Source organism: Hypanus sabinus, chromosome 10, assembly GCF_030144855.1.
Source record: "Hypanus sabinus isolate sHypSab1 chromosome 10, sHypSab1.hap1, whole genome shotgun sequence".
Lineage (NCBI taxonomy): Eukaryota > Metazoa > Chordata > Chondrichthyes > Myliobatiformes > Dasyatidae > Hypanus > Hypanus sabinus.
Genome location: NC_082715.1, coordinates 59,090,452 through 59,106,628, shown reverse-complemented (window position 1 = coordinate 59,106,628; position 16,177 = coordinate 59,090,452). Strand labels below are relative to the sequence as shown.

Sequence of the window (16,177 nt, the reverse complement as noted above, 5' to 3'; positions counted from 1 at the left end):
AAAACTTTATTTTCGTTTTTACTGCATACCGTACCAGCAGTTATGGTCAAAATGACAATAAAAAGTGACTTGACATATACCGTAAATTCCGGACTATAAGCCGCAACTTTTTTCCCACGCTTTGAACACTGCGGCCTATACTACGGTGCGGCTAATGCATGATTTTTTTTTCATGCCGCCAAAAACATTTTGCCTCGTAACAGTAGACCAATAAAATTGATGAGTAGTTCACAGAGGTCCAATGAAATTGTACGATAAATCAAGCGCACTTTCACAATTAAATTATTGTAAATCAGTCATTTGTACTCACCCTCATCAACATGGAAAACACTCGAAGAAAAGCATATGATGCAGCTTTTAAGTTAAAGGCAATCAATCTGGCGGTTGAAGAAGGAAATTGAGCTGCTGCACATAATCTTGGCATAAATGAATCGATGGTGAGACGGTGGAGACGCCACTGTGAAGAACTGAGTCAATGCAAAAAGACGACAAAAGCTTTCAGAGGTAATCATAGCAGATGGCCCGAACTTGAAAACTTTCTTGAAGACTGGATTAACACACAGAGAGCAGGCGGCCGCGGTGTTTCCACCGTGCAGATCAGACTGAAGGCTAAAGCAATCGCCACCAAAATGAAAATCGAAGATTTTAGAGGTGGGCCATCGTGGTGTTTTAGATTTATGAGATGAAAAGGCCTGTCCGTCAGGGTACGCACGACTCTGTGTCAGCAGCTCCCTCCCGACCACGAGGAAAAACTTGCTAACTTCTGCACATTCACTCAAACAAAGATAGCGGAGAATTCCATCGGGCCAGATGATATCATAAATATGGATGAAGTACCTTTAACGTTTGACCTGCCTCTCACTCGGACTGTTAATAAAAAAGGTGACTCGTCCATCACACTGAAAACAAGTGGCCATGAGAGAACGCATTTTATTTGTGTTCTGAGCTGCACAGGATCCGGACTAAAGCTTCCACCGATGGTGATTTTTAAGCGGCTGACAATGAAAGTTCAGTGAAAGCTGCCATCAAGAGTACAAACTCAATTCCAGCTGTGATTCTTGGGGGTACCACGAAGTATTTGCAGCCACTGGACATCAGCGTGAACCGGGCATTTAAAGTGGCGCTGCGCGTTGAGTGGGAGGCTTGGATGACGAGCGGCAAGAAATCCTTTACCAAAACAGGACGCATGCGAAGAGCATCTTTAACTCAAGTCTGCCAGTGGATCCTAAATGCGTGGAGCCGTGTCACAACATCCACCATCACCAACGGGTTTCGAAAGGCTGGACTGCTGCGTGATGAAGAGGACCGCGTGCGTTCAAGTGAGAGCGACAACGAAGAGACTGAAGTGAATGACGAGATCCTGAGGTTGTTCAATTCAGACACTGAAGAAGAGGACTTTGATGGTTTTAGTGCGCAGGAGGAAGATGAAGAAGGCGATCAATAACTTTTCATGGTAGGCTGCAGTATATATAATTTTTTTACCAGTCGTTAGGAGATATTGGAATGTTGTTCGTGTACTGTTCAGTAAAAAAGTATACGCAACGTAATTTGTGTGTTACCGATACGTATGTATATTTAAAAGTAGCTGTGTTACAGGCACTGTTCGAAAAAAAGCATTTGCAATATGTATTTGTTTATGTTACCATACGGATTTAATTAAAAGTTAAAAAATCCTCACGTGTAATATCTTTCTGTGTAAATATCTCATATTACAACGTGGGATACCTGTGGCTTAAAATCCGGTGTGGCCTGTACAAGTACAAAATTGATTTTCTTTCTAAAATTAGAGTGTATGGCTTTTAATCAGGTGAGCTCTGTAGTCCGGAATCTACGGTAATCATTTTATGTCTTTGCACTGTACTGTTCTAAACAACAACAGATTCCAGGACATTTATACTCAGTGACCACTTTACTATATACATTTGTACACCTGCTTATTAATGCAAATATTCAGTCAGCCAATTATGTGGTAGCAACTTAATGCATAAAGGTACACAGACACGATCAAAAGTTGCAGCTGTTGTTCATGACAAACATCAGAAAAGAGAAGAAATGTGATCTAAGTGACCTTGACCATGGAATGATTGTTGGTGCCAGACAGGGTGGTTTAAGCATCTCAGAATCTACTGATCTCCTGGAATTTTCAGACACAACCGTCTCGAGAGTTTAGAGAGATTGGTGAGTGAAACAGAAAAAACACCCAGTGAGTGATAGTTCTGCTGGTGAAAATGCCTTGTTAATGAGAGAGGTCAGAAGAGAATAGCAGTTCTGGTTCAATCGGACAAGAAGACAACAGTAAATCCAATAGCCATGCTTTATAACTGTGGTGTGCAGAAGAGCATCTCTGAATGCACAATATGTTGAAGCTCAAAGTGGATGGGCTTTGTTGCAGAAGACCACATCGTGCTTTACTCCTGTACCCAATAAATTGGCTACTGATAATTCATAGATAATAATTTTGATTCTGATTGTGCCAAAGGGGATGTCATTGCCGGGTTTCTCAAATGCCTCCTCCTCTTCATCGAAGTGCTGCTCCCGAATGTATTTGTGGACTGGGTCCTGCCAGTGATTTCTCAGTGCAGCCTGTCATGCCTGTGATCATAACTAATGGTTCCTCACTGCAGCCTGTGATTGTAATCATTTATTTCAGTACAGATTGGCCTCAAAAACCTCTTTGCTATCACTCCATAACTATCCCAGTCCTACTGCTCCTCATCTCTGATTTTTTCCCTGCTCCAGTGTGTAACCGTTCAAATGTATTCACCTCTACTCCAGAACCATGATCACACCAACCTCAATTATTGAGTTCCTGTATATAGACAACATTATGAGGGCTTTAAAAAAACATCAGAAAACAAAGATCCACTATTTAAGTATTCCAAAGTCAGATATTCAAATAATTACAGTCCTTTAAACCGATGTTAAGGCTTTTTTGGCTTGTAGCAGATGGATTTTCGTCACTGTTCTGTGAAGGTCTTATCACAGCCCAGCCCAGCCCATGCTTTTGGAGTGCAGAGAATGCAGACGACATGAGTATGGGCACAGGAAGTCCATGAGCAGCAATCCCATTTAGGGATACCAGGACAGAAAAAATCTGGTCATCTAACTGATTATTCATTTCCGTGCTGTTTATGTGACCCAGCTGTAAGGCTGTTGTTACAGAAGACCATATTCTAAGCCTGTTGCTCTACGTTCTGACGGTTCTAGATATCATTGTGACAGGAAATGTACAAAACATCCTGAAGAGTTTTCATATCTTTCCATATTTGCAGCTCTTCACAATCTGATCGAGGTGTAATCCACCAATGTGAAAATTATGCATTGAATGGATAATGAAATTCAAAAAGGACAAAAATATTTGTGCAAGAAATATAAATAGAAATGAGCTGTCTGAACTTGGGAGATTAGATTGCCAAGCCCATTAAGCCATATATAGTCCTTGGCTATAGTCTGTATACCTCTGGAGCACTGAGAATTTTTTTTAAAACCGAGATGGTTCAATTTTTATTTACTAATAATAAATCCAAGATTAATTGTCTTTATTCATTTCTTATCTTAAAGTACAAAAGGATGTGTCTTAAGAAAGATGATCTGCAGCAAATTATAAAATGAATTAGATTATGTCAAGCTGTTGGTTCATACTATCTAAGTGCCTCCAGTGAGAAAGTACATTGATTGCCAAAGTGAGGGGCAAAGTATAAGACAGCCAGAATTCTGAATTCACGATATTCAGTCATGCAGATAATCTCTCCAAAAGAAAGTAAGCACTGTACTAATAACTTCCTCCGCATAGTTGAATATTCCTTGACCAATGTGTTAGTGACTGAAAAGGACTTGCCAATGTTTTTAGCTGTAACATTACCTCACAGCTCTAGAAGCCAATCGCACAGTTGATGAATGCCAACACACCATACTCCTTCTGATCAACACTGTCGACCTGCACAGCAGCATTGTGTGTCATCTGGAAACAGACCCCAAGATCTCTCCGACCCTCCGCACTGCCGGGAGTCTTACTATTAATATTATATTCTGTCTTCAAATTCAAACTACCAAATGCACCACTTCACACTTATCTGGGTTGAACTCCACCTGCCACTTCTCAGCCCAGTTCTGCATCCTATCGATGTCCTGCTGTAATCTCTGATAACCCTCCAGACTATCCACAACACCTCCAATTTTTGTGTCCTTGAGTTCTGTTCAATGATCAGTTTAGAGTTGTGGTGAGTGAAGTTATCCACCTGCTCCACGAGCCTGATGGTTGTAGGGTAATAACCATTCCTGAACCTGGTGGTGTGGGGCCTAAGGCTCTTGTGCCTCCTTCCGATGGTGGTAGCAAGAATAGAGCATGGCCTGGATGGTGGGGGTCCTTGATGATGGATATAGCTCTTCGTAGATGTGCTAGGTGGTGAGGAGGGCTGTTCCTATGATGGACTGGGCTTCATCCACCACTTTGTGTAGGCTCTTCCGTCCTTGGGCATTGGTGTTTCCATATAAGGTCTTTATGTAACCAGTCAGGATACAGTCAAATATACATTATAGAAGTTTGTCAAAGGCACACTCTCCAGATCCAGCCACCATCATTGTAAACCTCCTCTGAACTCTCTCTATAGTGTCCACATCCTTCCTGTAGTGAGGTGACCAGAACTGAACACAGTATTCTAAGTAGAGTCTAACTAAGGTCTTATGTAACTATAACTTTACTTCACAGCTCTTGAGCTCAGTCCCACGGTTGATGAAGGCCATCACACTACACATCTTCTTAACAACATTGTTAACCCCTGCAGCAACTTTGAGTGTCCTATGGACACGGACCCCAAGATCTCTCTTCAAATTTGACCTACCAAAGTAAACCGCTTCACGCTTACCTAGGCTGAACTTCATCTGCCACTTCTCAGCCCAGTTCTGCATCCTATTGATGTCACTCTACTTCCTTTCTTGAACAAAGGAACAATATTTACAACCCTCCAATCCTCTGGTACTTCTCCTGATGCAAAGATCATCGCCAGAGGCTTAGCAAACACCTTCCTAGCTTCCTGCAGTAGCCTGGGGTATATCTCTTCCAGTCCTGGTGAGAGGATGTGAGAATCATTGGAGTCTCTTTTCCACCCATTAGAGATATTTATTAGGGGTGCTGCATGCGCAGGGCCCTTAGAATTGTCAACAACCCATTCCATTTGTCCAACAATCTCATTGATACCCATCATCAGGCAGGAAGTACCATAGCATTAGGACTAGAACTGGTAAGGTTGTCAGATTACTGAACTCTCTGCCACCACAAACGTCTCATGACGTTTGAAGTGCCAGTAAGATTATGCTGTTTACTTTTTAACTTATATCGCATATGAAACTTATTATTGTAAACTTATTTAAGGCAATATTACTTGTGTCTTAATGTGTGAGTTATGTGTACTATGTTGTGTACCTTGGTCTGGAGGAATATTGTCTCATTTGGTGATATAAATATATTTGGCTGAATGAAAATAAACTTGAACTTGAAACTTGGGGAGCTAGTGATCAAAATATGATAGAATTCACGCTGCATTTTGAGAGAGAGAAGCTAAAATCAAATGTATCTCTATTATAGTGGGGTAAAGGGAATTACAGAGGCATGAGAAAGGAGCTAGCCAAAATTGATTGGAAGGGAACACTAGCAGGGATGATGGCAGAGCAACAATGGCTGGTGTTTTGGGGAGTAATTCAGAAGATACGAGATTGGTTCACCCCAAAGAAAAATAACATTCTAAAGGCAGGATGATACAACTATGGCTGATGAGGGAAGTCAAAAACAGCGCAAAAACCAAAGAGAAGGCATAAAATTTAGCAAAAATGAATGGGAAGTCAGAGAATTGGAAAACTTTTAAAAACCAACAGAAGGCAACTAAAAGTGCCATAAGGAGAGAAAAGATAAAATACGAAGATAAGTTAGCCAATATTTAAAAGAGGATAGCAAGACATTTTTCAATATATAAAGAGTAAAAGAGAAGCAAGTGTGAATATTTGATCACTGGAAAATGATACCTGGAAGATAGTAATAGAGGACAAAGAAATAGTGGGTGACCTCAATAAGTATTTTGCATCAGTCTTCACTGTGGAAGACACTAGAAATCTGCCAGAAATTGGGCGAAAGTGTAGGGGGCAGAGTAATTGCTATTACTATGGAGAAGGTGCTTGGGAAGCTAAAAGATCTGAAGGTAGAGAAATCATCTGGTACAGATGGACTACACCCCAGTGTTCCGAAAGAAGTAGCTAAAGAGATTGTGGAAGCATTAGTAATAATCTTACAGAAATAACTAGATTCTGGAATGGTTCGAGGACTAGAAAATTGTAAATGTCACTCCACTGTTTAAGAAGGGAGGGAGGCAGAAGAAAGGAAATTACAGGCCAGTTAGCCTGACTTCACTGAATGTCAAGATATTAGAGTCCATTATTAAGGATAATGTTTCTGGATGTTTCGAGTTACCCTCAAAATGGTCCATCTGCTTCTATTCTCTGGATTTTGCCATGATACCTATCAGAATCAGAATCAGGTTTATTATTACTGGCATGCGAATAATGACACCACTAGCTCCAGCAGCTGATATATGTTTATCGTCTAGACATGTATGTTCTGTAGATCTACTTTCTTTTATATCTCCTACCTGTTATATTACAATTCCTGATCAGGTCTCACTTCCTTCCCTCCATTGTCTATTTAGATTCATGATTCATGCATTACTGAAAAGAGGCAAGGACTGTAACCAGCACTGGTAAGACAAATATTTGATGCCCACTTCTATGTACTCCTAAGATATTAATGATGATTCACAAACTATTTTTAAAATATGGTGTATAATGTCCCAACTATATTTGAGGCTGAATTTTTTCCCTCAATTACTTCAGAATTACTTAAGTTAAGTGACTACCAACTATATGTGGATTCGGACATGAATGCTTCTGCTTCTGCTTGGTACTGCGCAAGCACCGCGGACAGCTGTTATAACGTGCAGTCGGTGTGAACAGCGAGAAAGTTAAATTGTAAAGTGAGCTTTTTTGACTAGATCCCCTAAATTGATTTGATTGAGTCTATCATTAAAAATATTAATGTCAGAAATACTGCGCAGGTATGGCGGCAGAAGATTCCACTCTCTTGTTGATCTTAGGTAGAGTTAGTGCTGGTAGCAAATTTTGTTGACTGAAGGGGTTTCCAGTATGTATGGTTCGGTTTGCTATAGAGTTGAACTGACCCTGTGACGAATTTGGATGTTTGATGGAATGATGTTGTGAACTTCTTTGAAAATGGAGATGAACCGTAGTTTAGTACGTCGGTTTTCAGGTGGTTCTCATTGAAGATTAGAGAGCATGTTGGTGACACTGGATTTCCTGCTGTAATCATTTAGCACAAAGTGAGCAGCACGGCGTTGGAGTTTTTCGATGGACTTCTTATTGTTAGCTTGATGGGGATCCCATATGGCCGCGCAATACTCAAGCTTTGGACAGACAAGTGTCTTGTATGCCATGACCTTGACGGATTTACTACATGAGTGGAGGTTTCTTCGCAGGATACCTAGCAATTTGTTTGCTTCGGCTGTAATCTGATTGATGTGGCATGCCCAGTTAAGATCCTTGCTAATTTCAACACTGAGATATGGGTGGTGGGTGATTGGTTCAAGAATCTTTCCTTTCATGTTATATGTCATGTTGACTGGTTTAACTTTGTGACTGACATGCATAGCGTAACATTTAGATTGGTTGAATGACATTTGCCATTGAGACTCCCATTGACATGATGAATCAATATTGTTTTGCAGCAGCTTGGTCATTTTTTTTATCTCACGGTAGATTATGCCATGAGATATTGCTTTGGTAAACAATAACTTCGATAAATCCTCCTCAACTGTATCAAGCTCTCAAGAATCTGCTTCTAAAACACTTAACCTCTTTCTAATGGATTTAATTTTAACTGATTTCTACAGGGTGCATAAACCATCTGCTAAAGACTATACCTTCTTCTCTACAAGACATAAAACTTCCTCTCGGTTAGATTACATTCTTATATCCTCTGGTTTGCTGCCTCTGGTACACTCAATAGAATTTTTGCCCAGATCTATCTGATCACAACCCAGTTATATCTACTTTTAATTGTGGCAAAATCAAAAATAAGGCTACTAGATGGAGGTTTAACTCCACCCTTCTAAAAAATGACAAATTTCTAACACAACTGTGAACAAAACTGACGGTTCCCTACCCCTTAGGGTAACGTGCACCTCCCCAAAAAGTTACTCACGCATCGCGGCGACGCAGACCACAACAACTGTGATTGGTCTGCTTGGTAGCATCACATTTCTTCCTACGCATTTTGGGTTGTTTCTTCTCTGCCATGTCTGTACACCGATGCAAAATAGATGAACCAAATCGTCAAATCTACCTGTTGACATGTGAAAATGTTTGAAATGCATTTCCTCGTCCATGTCTCTCACGAAGAAACTCAACACAGTGACATAGAAACCCCACCGCCAACTAGCATTTTGGCACACACCATCGCATGCTCGCTACGGTGTAGAGCCTACGCAGAAGTGAAAATCAGAGTTATGGCGTAGGTTATGGTGTAGCCTGTATGGACAAGTATAAATCAGCCTTTACATATACTGAATGCAACACATAAAATCCTGCCTATTTCTAGATGCTGAAAAAGCGTTTGATTGCCTTGAATGGCCACATCTTTGGAGAGTTCTAAAAGAATTTAAGTTCAGCGATAAATTTATCAATATGATTCAAACACTGTATGCTAATCCCTCAGCCCGGGTATGTGTGGGAGGAGGTTTCTCAGAGTTATTTGATATAAGACGGGGCACACGACAAGGGGACCCTCTGTCTCCTTCAATTTTTACTATATCTATTGACCACTTGCACATTTAGTTAGAAACTCTCCTCAGATCTCCCCTATTACAATAGGTACAACATCACATTCGATATCACTTTACGTGGACAACACATTAGTTTATATGGTAAATGTTCAATAAACTCTCCCCTATATTTTAAAAACACTGGAGCAATTTGGATTTCTTTCAGGATACAAAGTTAATCTGTCAAAATTAGCACTGATGCTGATTAATACAGATAAAAGTAAGGTGTCTTTCCTTCCCCGGATTAATGTTACAAATGAGGTACTCTACTTGGGTTTGTGGCTAAAACAAATCACTCTTTAATTTAAAAAAAAATAGAATAAGATATTAATAGATGGAGACACCTACAAGCATCAGTCCCAGCCCGTATATCGGTCAATAAAATGAACATCTTACCCCGCATTAATTTTATCAGCTTAATGATCCCACTTGCACCTCTAGCAGGATATTGGCAAAAACTGGACTCCTTACTATGATACGCAAACACGAAGAAATCTGCAGATGCTGTAAATTCAATTGACATTTTGTGCTGAGACCCTTCATCCTGACAAAGGCCTGAAACGTTGACTGTACTTCTTCCTATAGATGCTGCCTGGCCTGCTGTGTTCCACCAGCATTTTGTGTGTGTTGCTCCTTATTACGATGCTATGTTTGGAATGGTAAATGACCCAATATAAAGTGGTCGGCTGTACAATTCAAAGAGTCAGATGGGGGATTGGCATGTCCAAATTTTAAACTGCATCACGGGGCATGTGTATTAAAAAGTCTTAGCTATTGGATGGAGGAGGATACAGTTTCATCATGGAAAATTATAGAACAAGAACTAATATCACCAATAAGGTTGATTCTCCTTATAGGTATGTCTACCAAAAAAACGTGATTTGTATTACCATCTAATTTTAACCCATATACTACAAGTATTTAGAGCAGCAGAAAAATTCCTAAAATTTAAAAGCGTATGGTGCAAATCATCTCCATTTTGGAACAATAATCATTTTCTATCTGGGGAAAAACCATTCACTAACAAAACTTGGGAGGATAAAGGTATTACTACTCTTCAAGATATTAATCCTTAGCTTTCAAGAACTGGTATCTCGATATAATATTGATAAACACTCTCTTTTCTACTTTAGAGTAAGATCAGCTTGTAAAGCCTACGGGGTTCCCTGGGGGTCAGATTTAAAGGACCATCCTGTTTTAAGTTGGATACAGAGTGCTCTGAGACAGATAGTGTCATATATCTATGATAAATTGAACTCCCAGAAATATATGCCCACATCAGGAATGAAAGCCTGGGATAAGGACATATCTGAATTGGGACAAGACTTAAACTGGGATACGATTTGGGATAATGCTGCCGGTGCTTCGAAAAACCCAAATCATCGGTATATACGCTTGAAATTTTGTCATAGAGTATATCTAACACCGAGAATTAGACATCAAATGGGACTGGTTCCTGACCCATATTGCTCATTTTGCCCCCACGGAACCGTTGGCTCTTCAATACATGTTGTATGGGAATGTTCAGGTGTTTTTGGTTTGTGGGGGAAGATTATCTGTACTCTTACAGAACTAATGGGGGTACAATTACCAATGGACCCCGCTGTACATCTTCTAAATGATGACTCCCACCTTTCCCTTAGGGAAAAAACATGCTAAATCTGGCTGGCAGGCCTGACTGCAGCTAAGAAGATTGTAGTCCAGCATTGGAAACCTCCTCATGATAGTTCAAGTACTCACTGGTTTCGGAGCTTTTTGGACATTTCTTACCTGGAATTATCATCAGCAAGAGTAAACGATGCATGACCAAACACAATCTTAATGTAGACAAATTTGATATCTAATTTAAAAGATCTTCTGTTAAAATGGGAATGCTCTGTCTGTGTATGCACTACTATTCAGTTGGTTGGTGAAGGGGAGGGGGTGGTAAGGAGAGACGGGGGTGGCTGGGTCAAAATATAATTGGCAACTGGTTGTATTGAATGTAATTTGTTGGTGTTGCAATAAAAAATCGTGATAAAAATTTGCACAAAATGTATTTCATTTTAATCCATTTAAGATGGCACAGCTTCATATTACAGAAAATCCCATTACAGACAGTTTTCTAGGAATGTACCCTCCCCATTACAGGAGGAGTCACCTGTATTTGAAAGGAAGGCATTCCAATAGGCAGGGAATCCCAGGACTTTGACCCCATCACCATGGAGTAGTTCTAAACCAGGGACACATTTCCGATTGGAAAGGACTTTACATGTGGTTATGCTCCAATCTTCATATTTCTCTGGCTTTGGAAATGGCAGAGTTTGCAGGTTTGGCAAGTTGTGTTCTGCCTTGCATCCTGTCACAGATTTTGGTGGGGTGGGGAGTTAAAGTACTTAATCTCTTGCAATCAGATTCCCAGCCTTGGGACTGATCATGGATCACAGGACACCATAACAATAGAACATTTGAGATGGCAGCTGGGATTTTGATCAAGTGGACTGCTTTGACATAAGCTGACTGATCTCTTGATTTTATTCATTTATTTATTTGCAGAGTATATTCCAGCACAGTTCTGCCTTGTATCTTGATAAAGCCTTTGGGGGTTAAGAAGCTCAATCACCTACCACTTGCCACAGGATTCCCAGCCTCTGGCCTGATCACACATCTACAGTATTTTTGCAGCTAATCCAATCAACAGTGGTTCCTAGAATTTCAGTTATTGGGTTAATACAATTGAAAGTCAGACTTTTTCATTTTGGATGTACTCAAATTAATTCACTTCCCTCTCCATGAGAGATCACTATGGTATTCAAGGCTACACAGCTGGGTAGAGTTGGGTGCATGAGGAGCACCTGGACATCTGCTGATCTCTAATGATCATTAGGCATTTCTCTTTCACATTATCTCCTTGCCTGCCTATTGCTTTCCCCCTTTTCTTTCTTCCATGGCCTTCTGTCTTCTATTAGATTCCCCTTCTCCAGCCCTGTATCTCTTAAACCAATCAACTTCCCAGCTCTTTACTTCACCCCCTCCCTCGCGGTTCACCTATCATCATGTGTTTCTCCCTCCCCTACCCCCCACCTTTTAAATCTACTTATCTTTTCTTTCTCCAGTCCTGCTAAGGATCTCAGCCCGAAACATTTTCCATACATGCTGCCTGGCCTGCTGAGTTCCTCCAGTATTTTTGTGTGTTGATTAAGAATCCTTGGATAACTTCACAAATCAGCCCACTTCAAAACTAGTCAAAACTAAATATTTGCACCCAGTTCTAAACTTATCACTCCTTTTAATTCTAGGATGGAGTGAACTTGAACAAAAAGTTTAATTTTTTTTAATGACTCATGGATATATTAGAAGAGGACAAGGAGATCAGATACATCTCAATCAGATTTGGGGGTTTATAAGATTAGTGTACCTACTTTGCACTGAATGGATAATTCAGTAAAACTGTTTAATCCATCCACTTCAAACAAACATCCTTAGGAGATGTGCAATTCATTGACATAAACACTGAGGGCTTTGTTAACTAGGCATGTTGTATCCCTTTTAAACACAGATTTGGAAGATTGGGGCAAGAATACATCAATGAAAATCACATCGCTCCAAAGGAAAATTAAGGGAACACTATCAAAGGAAAGGTAAAGTGTCACTTTAGGGGAATTGATAAGATAGGATTTATAATAGGGATGTCATGTTACAGCAGCTTAATTAGAATTTAATATAATCTTAATAATGAGAAACAACACAGATAAAGATTTTACTAATGGCAATTATAATTCAAACAGTTCCAAACTTGGCAGAAATGGGTCTACAATTTGTCCAGAGCTGCTCTCATTATACACTTCACCCGAAGTATAAAGGAGCCTCTGATTTCTGGGAGCACAGGATCAGGAGTTTGCTACTGACCCTCACACACTCACTCAATTCTTGAAGGAAAATAAGGCTGATCTGCAACCTACTTATATACTCCCGTTTTTCCTCATGAGTTAATACCTCCAATTTGTATTATTAATTACTATTTTAAAAAATTTCCTGACTTACTACATTTGGAGTAAAAAGAATTGCTTACTATCTTCAATCTAAGAATACTTGACTCCTCTGATCTCAAACCCAAACCTTATAATTGCTAGAAATTCTTACTCTGTATCTACTAAAATTGCCCTTAATATGTAGACTACCTTGATCCTAATAAGCTTTACCCTAAACTCCAGGGAATGCAACCCTTCTTTTCAGTACCCATACTCAAAGAGTGTCTGTAGAGTGAAAAAACACTAACATTTCACATTGATGAGTATTTCCAACATGTTCTGCTTTTTTTAAAAATGTGTAAATGAGTTTAATTTGCTTTGCAGTTCATTTTAATGATTTTGTAGCCTAAATTAGCATGATTGCATTAGTTTACTTACAGAAGCTTTAATACTGGTTTCAGCAGAAAAAGTATCAATCACTCTTTCACTGATCATAGGGAAGTAACCTTTGCATGTGATTGAAAACATTCTATTCTTTTTATCTCTTATTACTTTACACATCAGCATTTTTGAAAATCATTGATTTAATTACCAATGACACCGATAGTTTGTCAAGCTTAACACTTTATATTCAGTAAGTACTTGATTGGTCAGGATTAGAATGAAAGGAAAAAAAGACTTCCATTTACATTACATGATGGAAGAAGCTAGACTAGAAGAAAAACCTTTACCATTTCCCTTCACAATACTAAAATTAAAAAAATGTAAATAGGCAGCTTCCTGAGCTCAATATTTTGATTGTATTATGATACAGAAAGGTAACTGTCTTTAATTAATATAGATAAGGGCTGAAATGAGGAAATGTTACTTAAGTGGAAGGCTGAGGGGTGTAAACTGATAAATGCTGCAATTTTCAGCAACTTTTATTTTATTTGAGGTCCATTTCAGAGGACTAACTTAGTGTACACAGCTCAATCAAATCAACTATATTTCATCAAAGCTTTACAAAAGCAGAACTTTACTAAAAATTAAAAACTTTAATAATAGCCATCTATTTGATCCAAGTTCAAATTTCTGCTATTTTCCCTTTGATTTAATTTTGGAATATTTAAAGGATTCTTTTTATGGATTGCTCTGCTAAAATCAATTCAAGAGATTGCAAACTGTACTGCTTGCCGAACTACACAAACCCCTCCAGCTTGGAATTCAGGAGGAACAACACAACGAGGCTTTGCCCGTTTGCGAACACCTGGCATGAGCCACCACTCAGTCAGTTCAGCTGGTCCATGTCTGCTTATTATTCCCCATAACACAAACAATTTATGCCAGACAAGAAAAAAATGCCAATGGTTGTTTAATTCCAAAGTAAGGCAAATGACAGGACAGGTACACTCAGGTTTAAACACTGAAGTTTTATTTCTAGACTTCCCACCTTCATTCCTGAAAATGGTATCTTGCCACATTTGGAAAGAAGCATTGAGTGCATGAATTTCCGCGAGGAAATTTCAATGAGTTATTTGGGAATAGAGGCCATTGAACTCTCATACTCTTTCCATCTGCCCTCATTCTTCTGAATTCCAGTGAGTACAGGCATCAAACGCTACTGATAGGTTAAACTTTTCAATCTTCGAATCATTTTCATGATGCTCCTTTGAACCCTCTCCAACGTCAGCATATCCTTTCTTAGGAAAGGACCCCAAAAATCTCCAAATCACACCCCACCAGCACTTTATAAAGCCTTAAGGTTACATCCACACTTTTATATTATAGTTACATAGAAACGTAGAAAGCCTACAGCACAGTACAGGCCCTTCGGGCCACAAAGCTGTGCCGAACATGTCCTCAAGGGAATCCTGCATAAGGAATCCCAAATCTCTTCGCATCTCAGATTTATGAACCTTATCTCTGTTTAAAACATAATCTACGTTTTTTTCTTCTGTCCAGCTGAGTTCCGCCACCTTGAATGAAGAACAACTTCTTCTATTTCTGGCAGTTTAGACGTATCTAGGCATATTACTGCCCCCCACAGAATGTACAATTACAGAATTTCAAGAAACTCAAATATAAGCTAGTCGCACGTAGAAACAGAAAAATAAACTTTTCAATCAGAAGGTGGTTCTCTTGGTGGCCAAAGATTTAATAGAGAAACAAAATACATTTGAGTCAGACAGCCTCTTGAACAATATTCTTCTTCCAATTTTATATCGATTACAACTCATCAAAACATGCTGAACTGTCTCTGAACAGTCACATAATCCAGTTGAATGTTTTCCTATTATCATTAAGTAATAGTTCAACCCACAATGCCTCAACTTAAGTCTTGTTAATTTCACCATCTCTCTATGATTTAAAGTCTGAGACCTTTTTAACTGGAGGGTGACTAGAAAAGAAATGCCTTCCCTTCAATTCATTTTTCCAACCCTCTTGCCATTTCTTCTCTATGCCTTTTTTATCCTACTTCTCAATTCTGTTCTGCCTAGGGGTATCCCAATTCCCACTTGCCTGCTCTGTAAGGAAGACTTTGCAATACCATCCACAATTTCATTTCCCTCCACCCCAGCATGCCCAGGTATCCATGTAAATCTAACTTCACAACCCATCTTCCCTACTCTAAACAAAACTAAGAGAATCTCGATAACTATGTCAGGACGAGCTTTTGACTTATTCCCTTTTATAGCCTCTGAGGCAGCAGCAGAATCCGAACAGATGATGACCCTGCATGGTCGAGAGTCTTCTATCCACCATAAGGCCCAGAGGATTGCTCATTTCTGTTGCAAAGACAGAAACACCATCTGAAACCCGGTGACCAATCTCAACTCCAAGTTGAAACACGTACATCCCAAATCCTGCCTTACTGCTCTTTGGATCCAGTGAGCCATCAGTAAAAATCTTCAGATAAGATTCCCATTTATTATTTAAATATTTATTTACAATCGACGCTGCTGAAATTGCTCCGCTTCCTTGAAGCTGAAAAAGGAGGAATAGGTCTACTTCTGGTTCTGGCAAAAGCCAAAAAGGAATGAGTGGCAAGCAAATTTGGTCAGCTATCGGTTTCAATTTCACAGCCCAGATATTAACCAAATCTAAAAATGGATATCTTTTAATTTTACTTTGGCGCTCCGACATCTCCTGCAAAAGACATTTTGATGGACAGCTGTGATTGAAGCCATTTAGTTTTACCCAATACTGCAGGCCCAACTTAACTTGTCTTAAATGTAGTCGCTTCTCCCACCTCCACACATAATGCAGGGGCTGATGTTTGTTCTGAAAGCTCTACAACAGAGTCTAAGTGCTTTGGATTTCACAGTGTCTAACTTTTCAAGCACTGCCGTAGCAGCAGAACCA

At 39.5% G+C, this 16,177-nt stretch overlaps 1 protein-coding gene across 4 annotated transcripts in view; it reads left to right on the top strand.

The window, feature by feature from the left end:
• LOC132400687 (transcription factor E2F6-like) overlaps positions 1-10,821 on the top strand; it is a 32,806-nt gene extending 21,985 nt beyond the window's left edge. Inside the window, exons 6-7 of one of the 4 annotated variants that reach the window (XM_059981917.1) lie at positions 6,696-6,746; positions 9,327-10,821. In XM_059981917.1, the coding sequence (XP_059837900.1) occupies positions 6,696-6,703 (8 nt within the window). In that variant the 3' untranslated portion in view covers positions 6,704-6,746; positions 9,327-10,821. Of the gene's footprint in view, positions 1-6,695; positions 6,747-9,323 lie in introns of all 4 variants that reach the window. The other 3 variants (XM_059981916.1, XM_059981919.1, XM_059981915.1) reach the window with 3 other exon arrangements.
• The last annotated feature ends 5,356 nt before the right edge of the window (positions 10,822-16,177 follow it).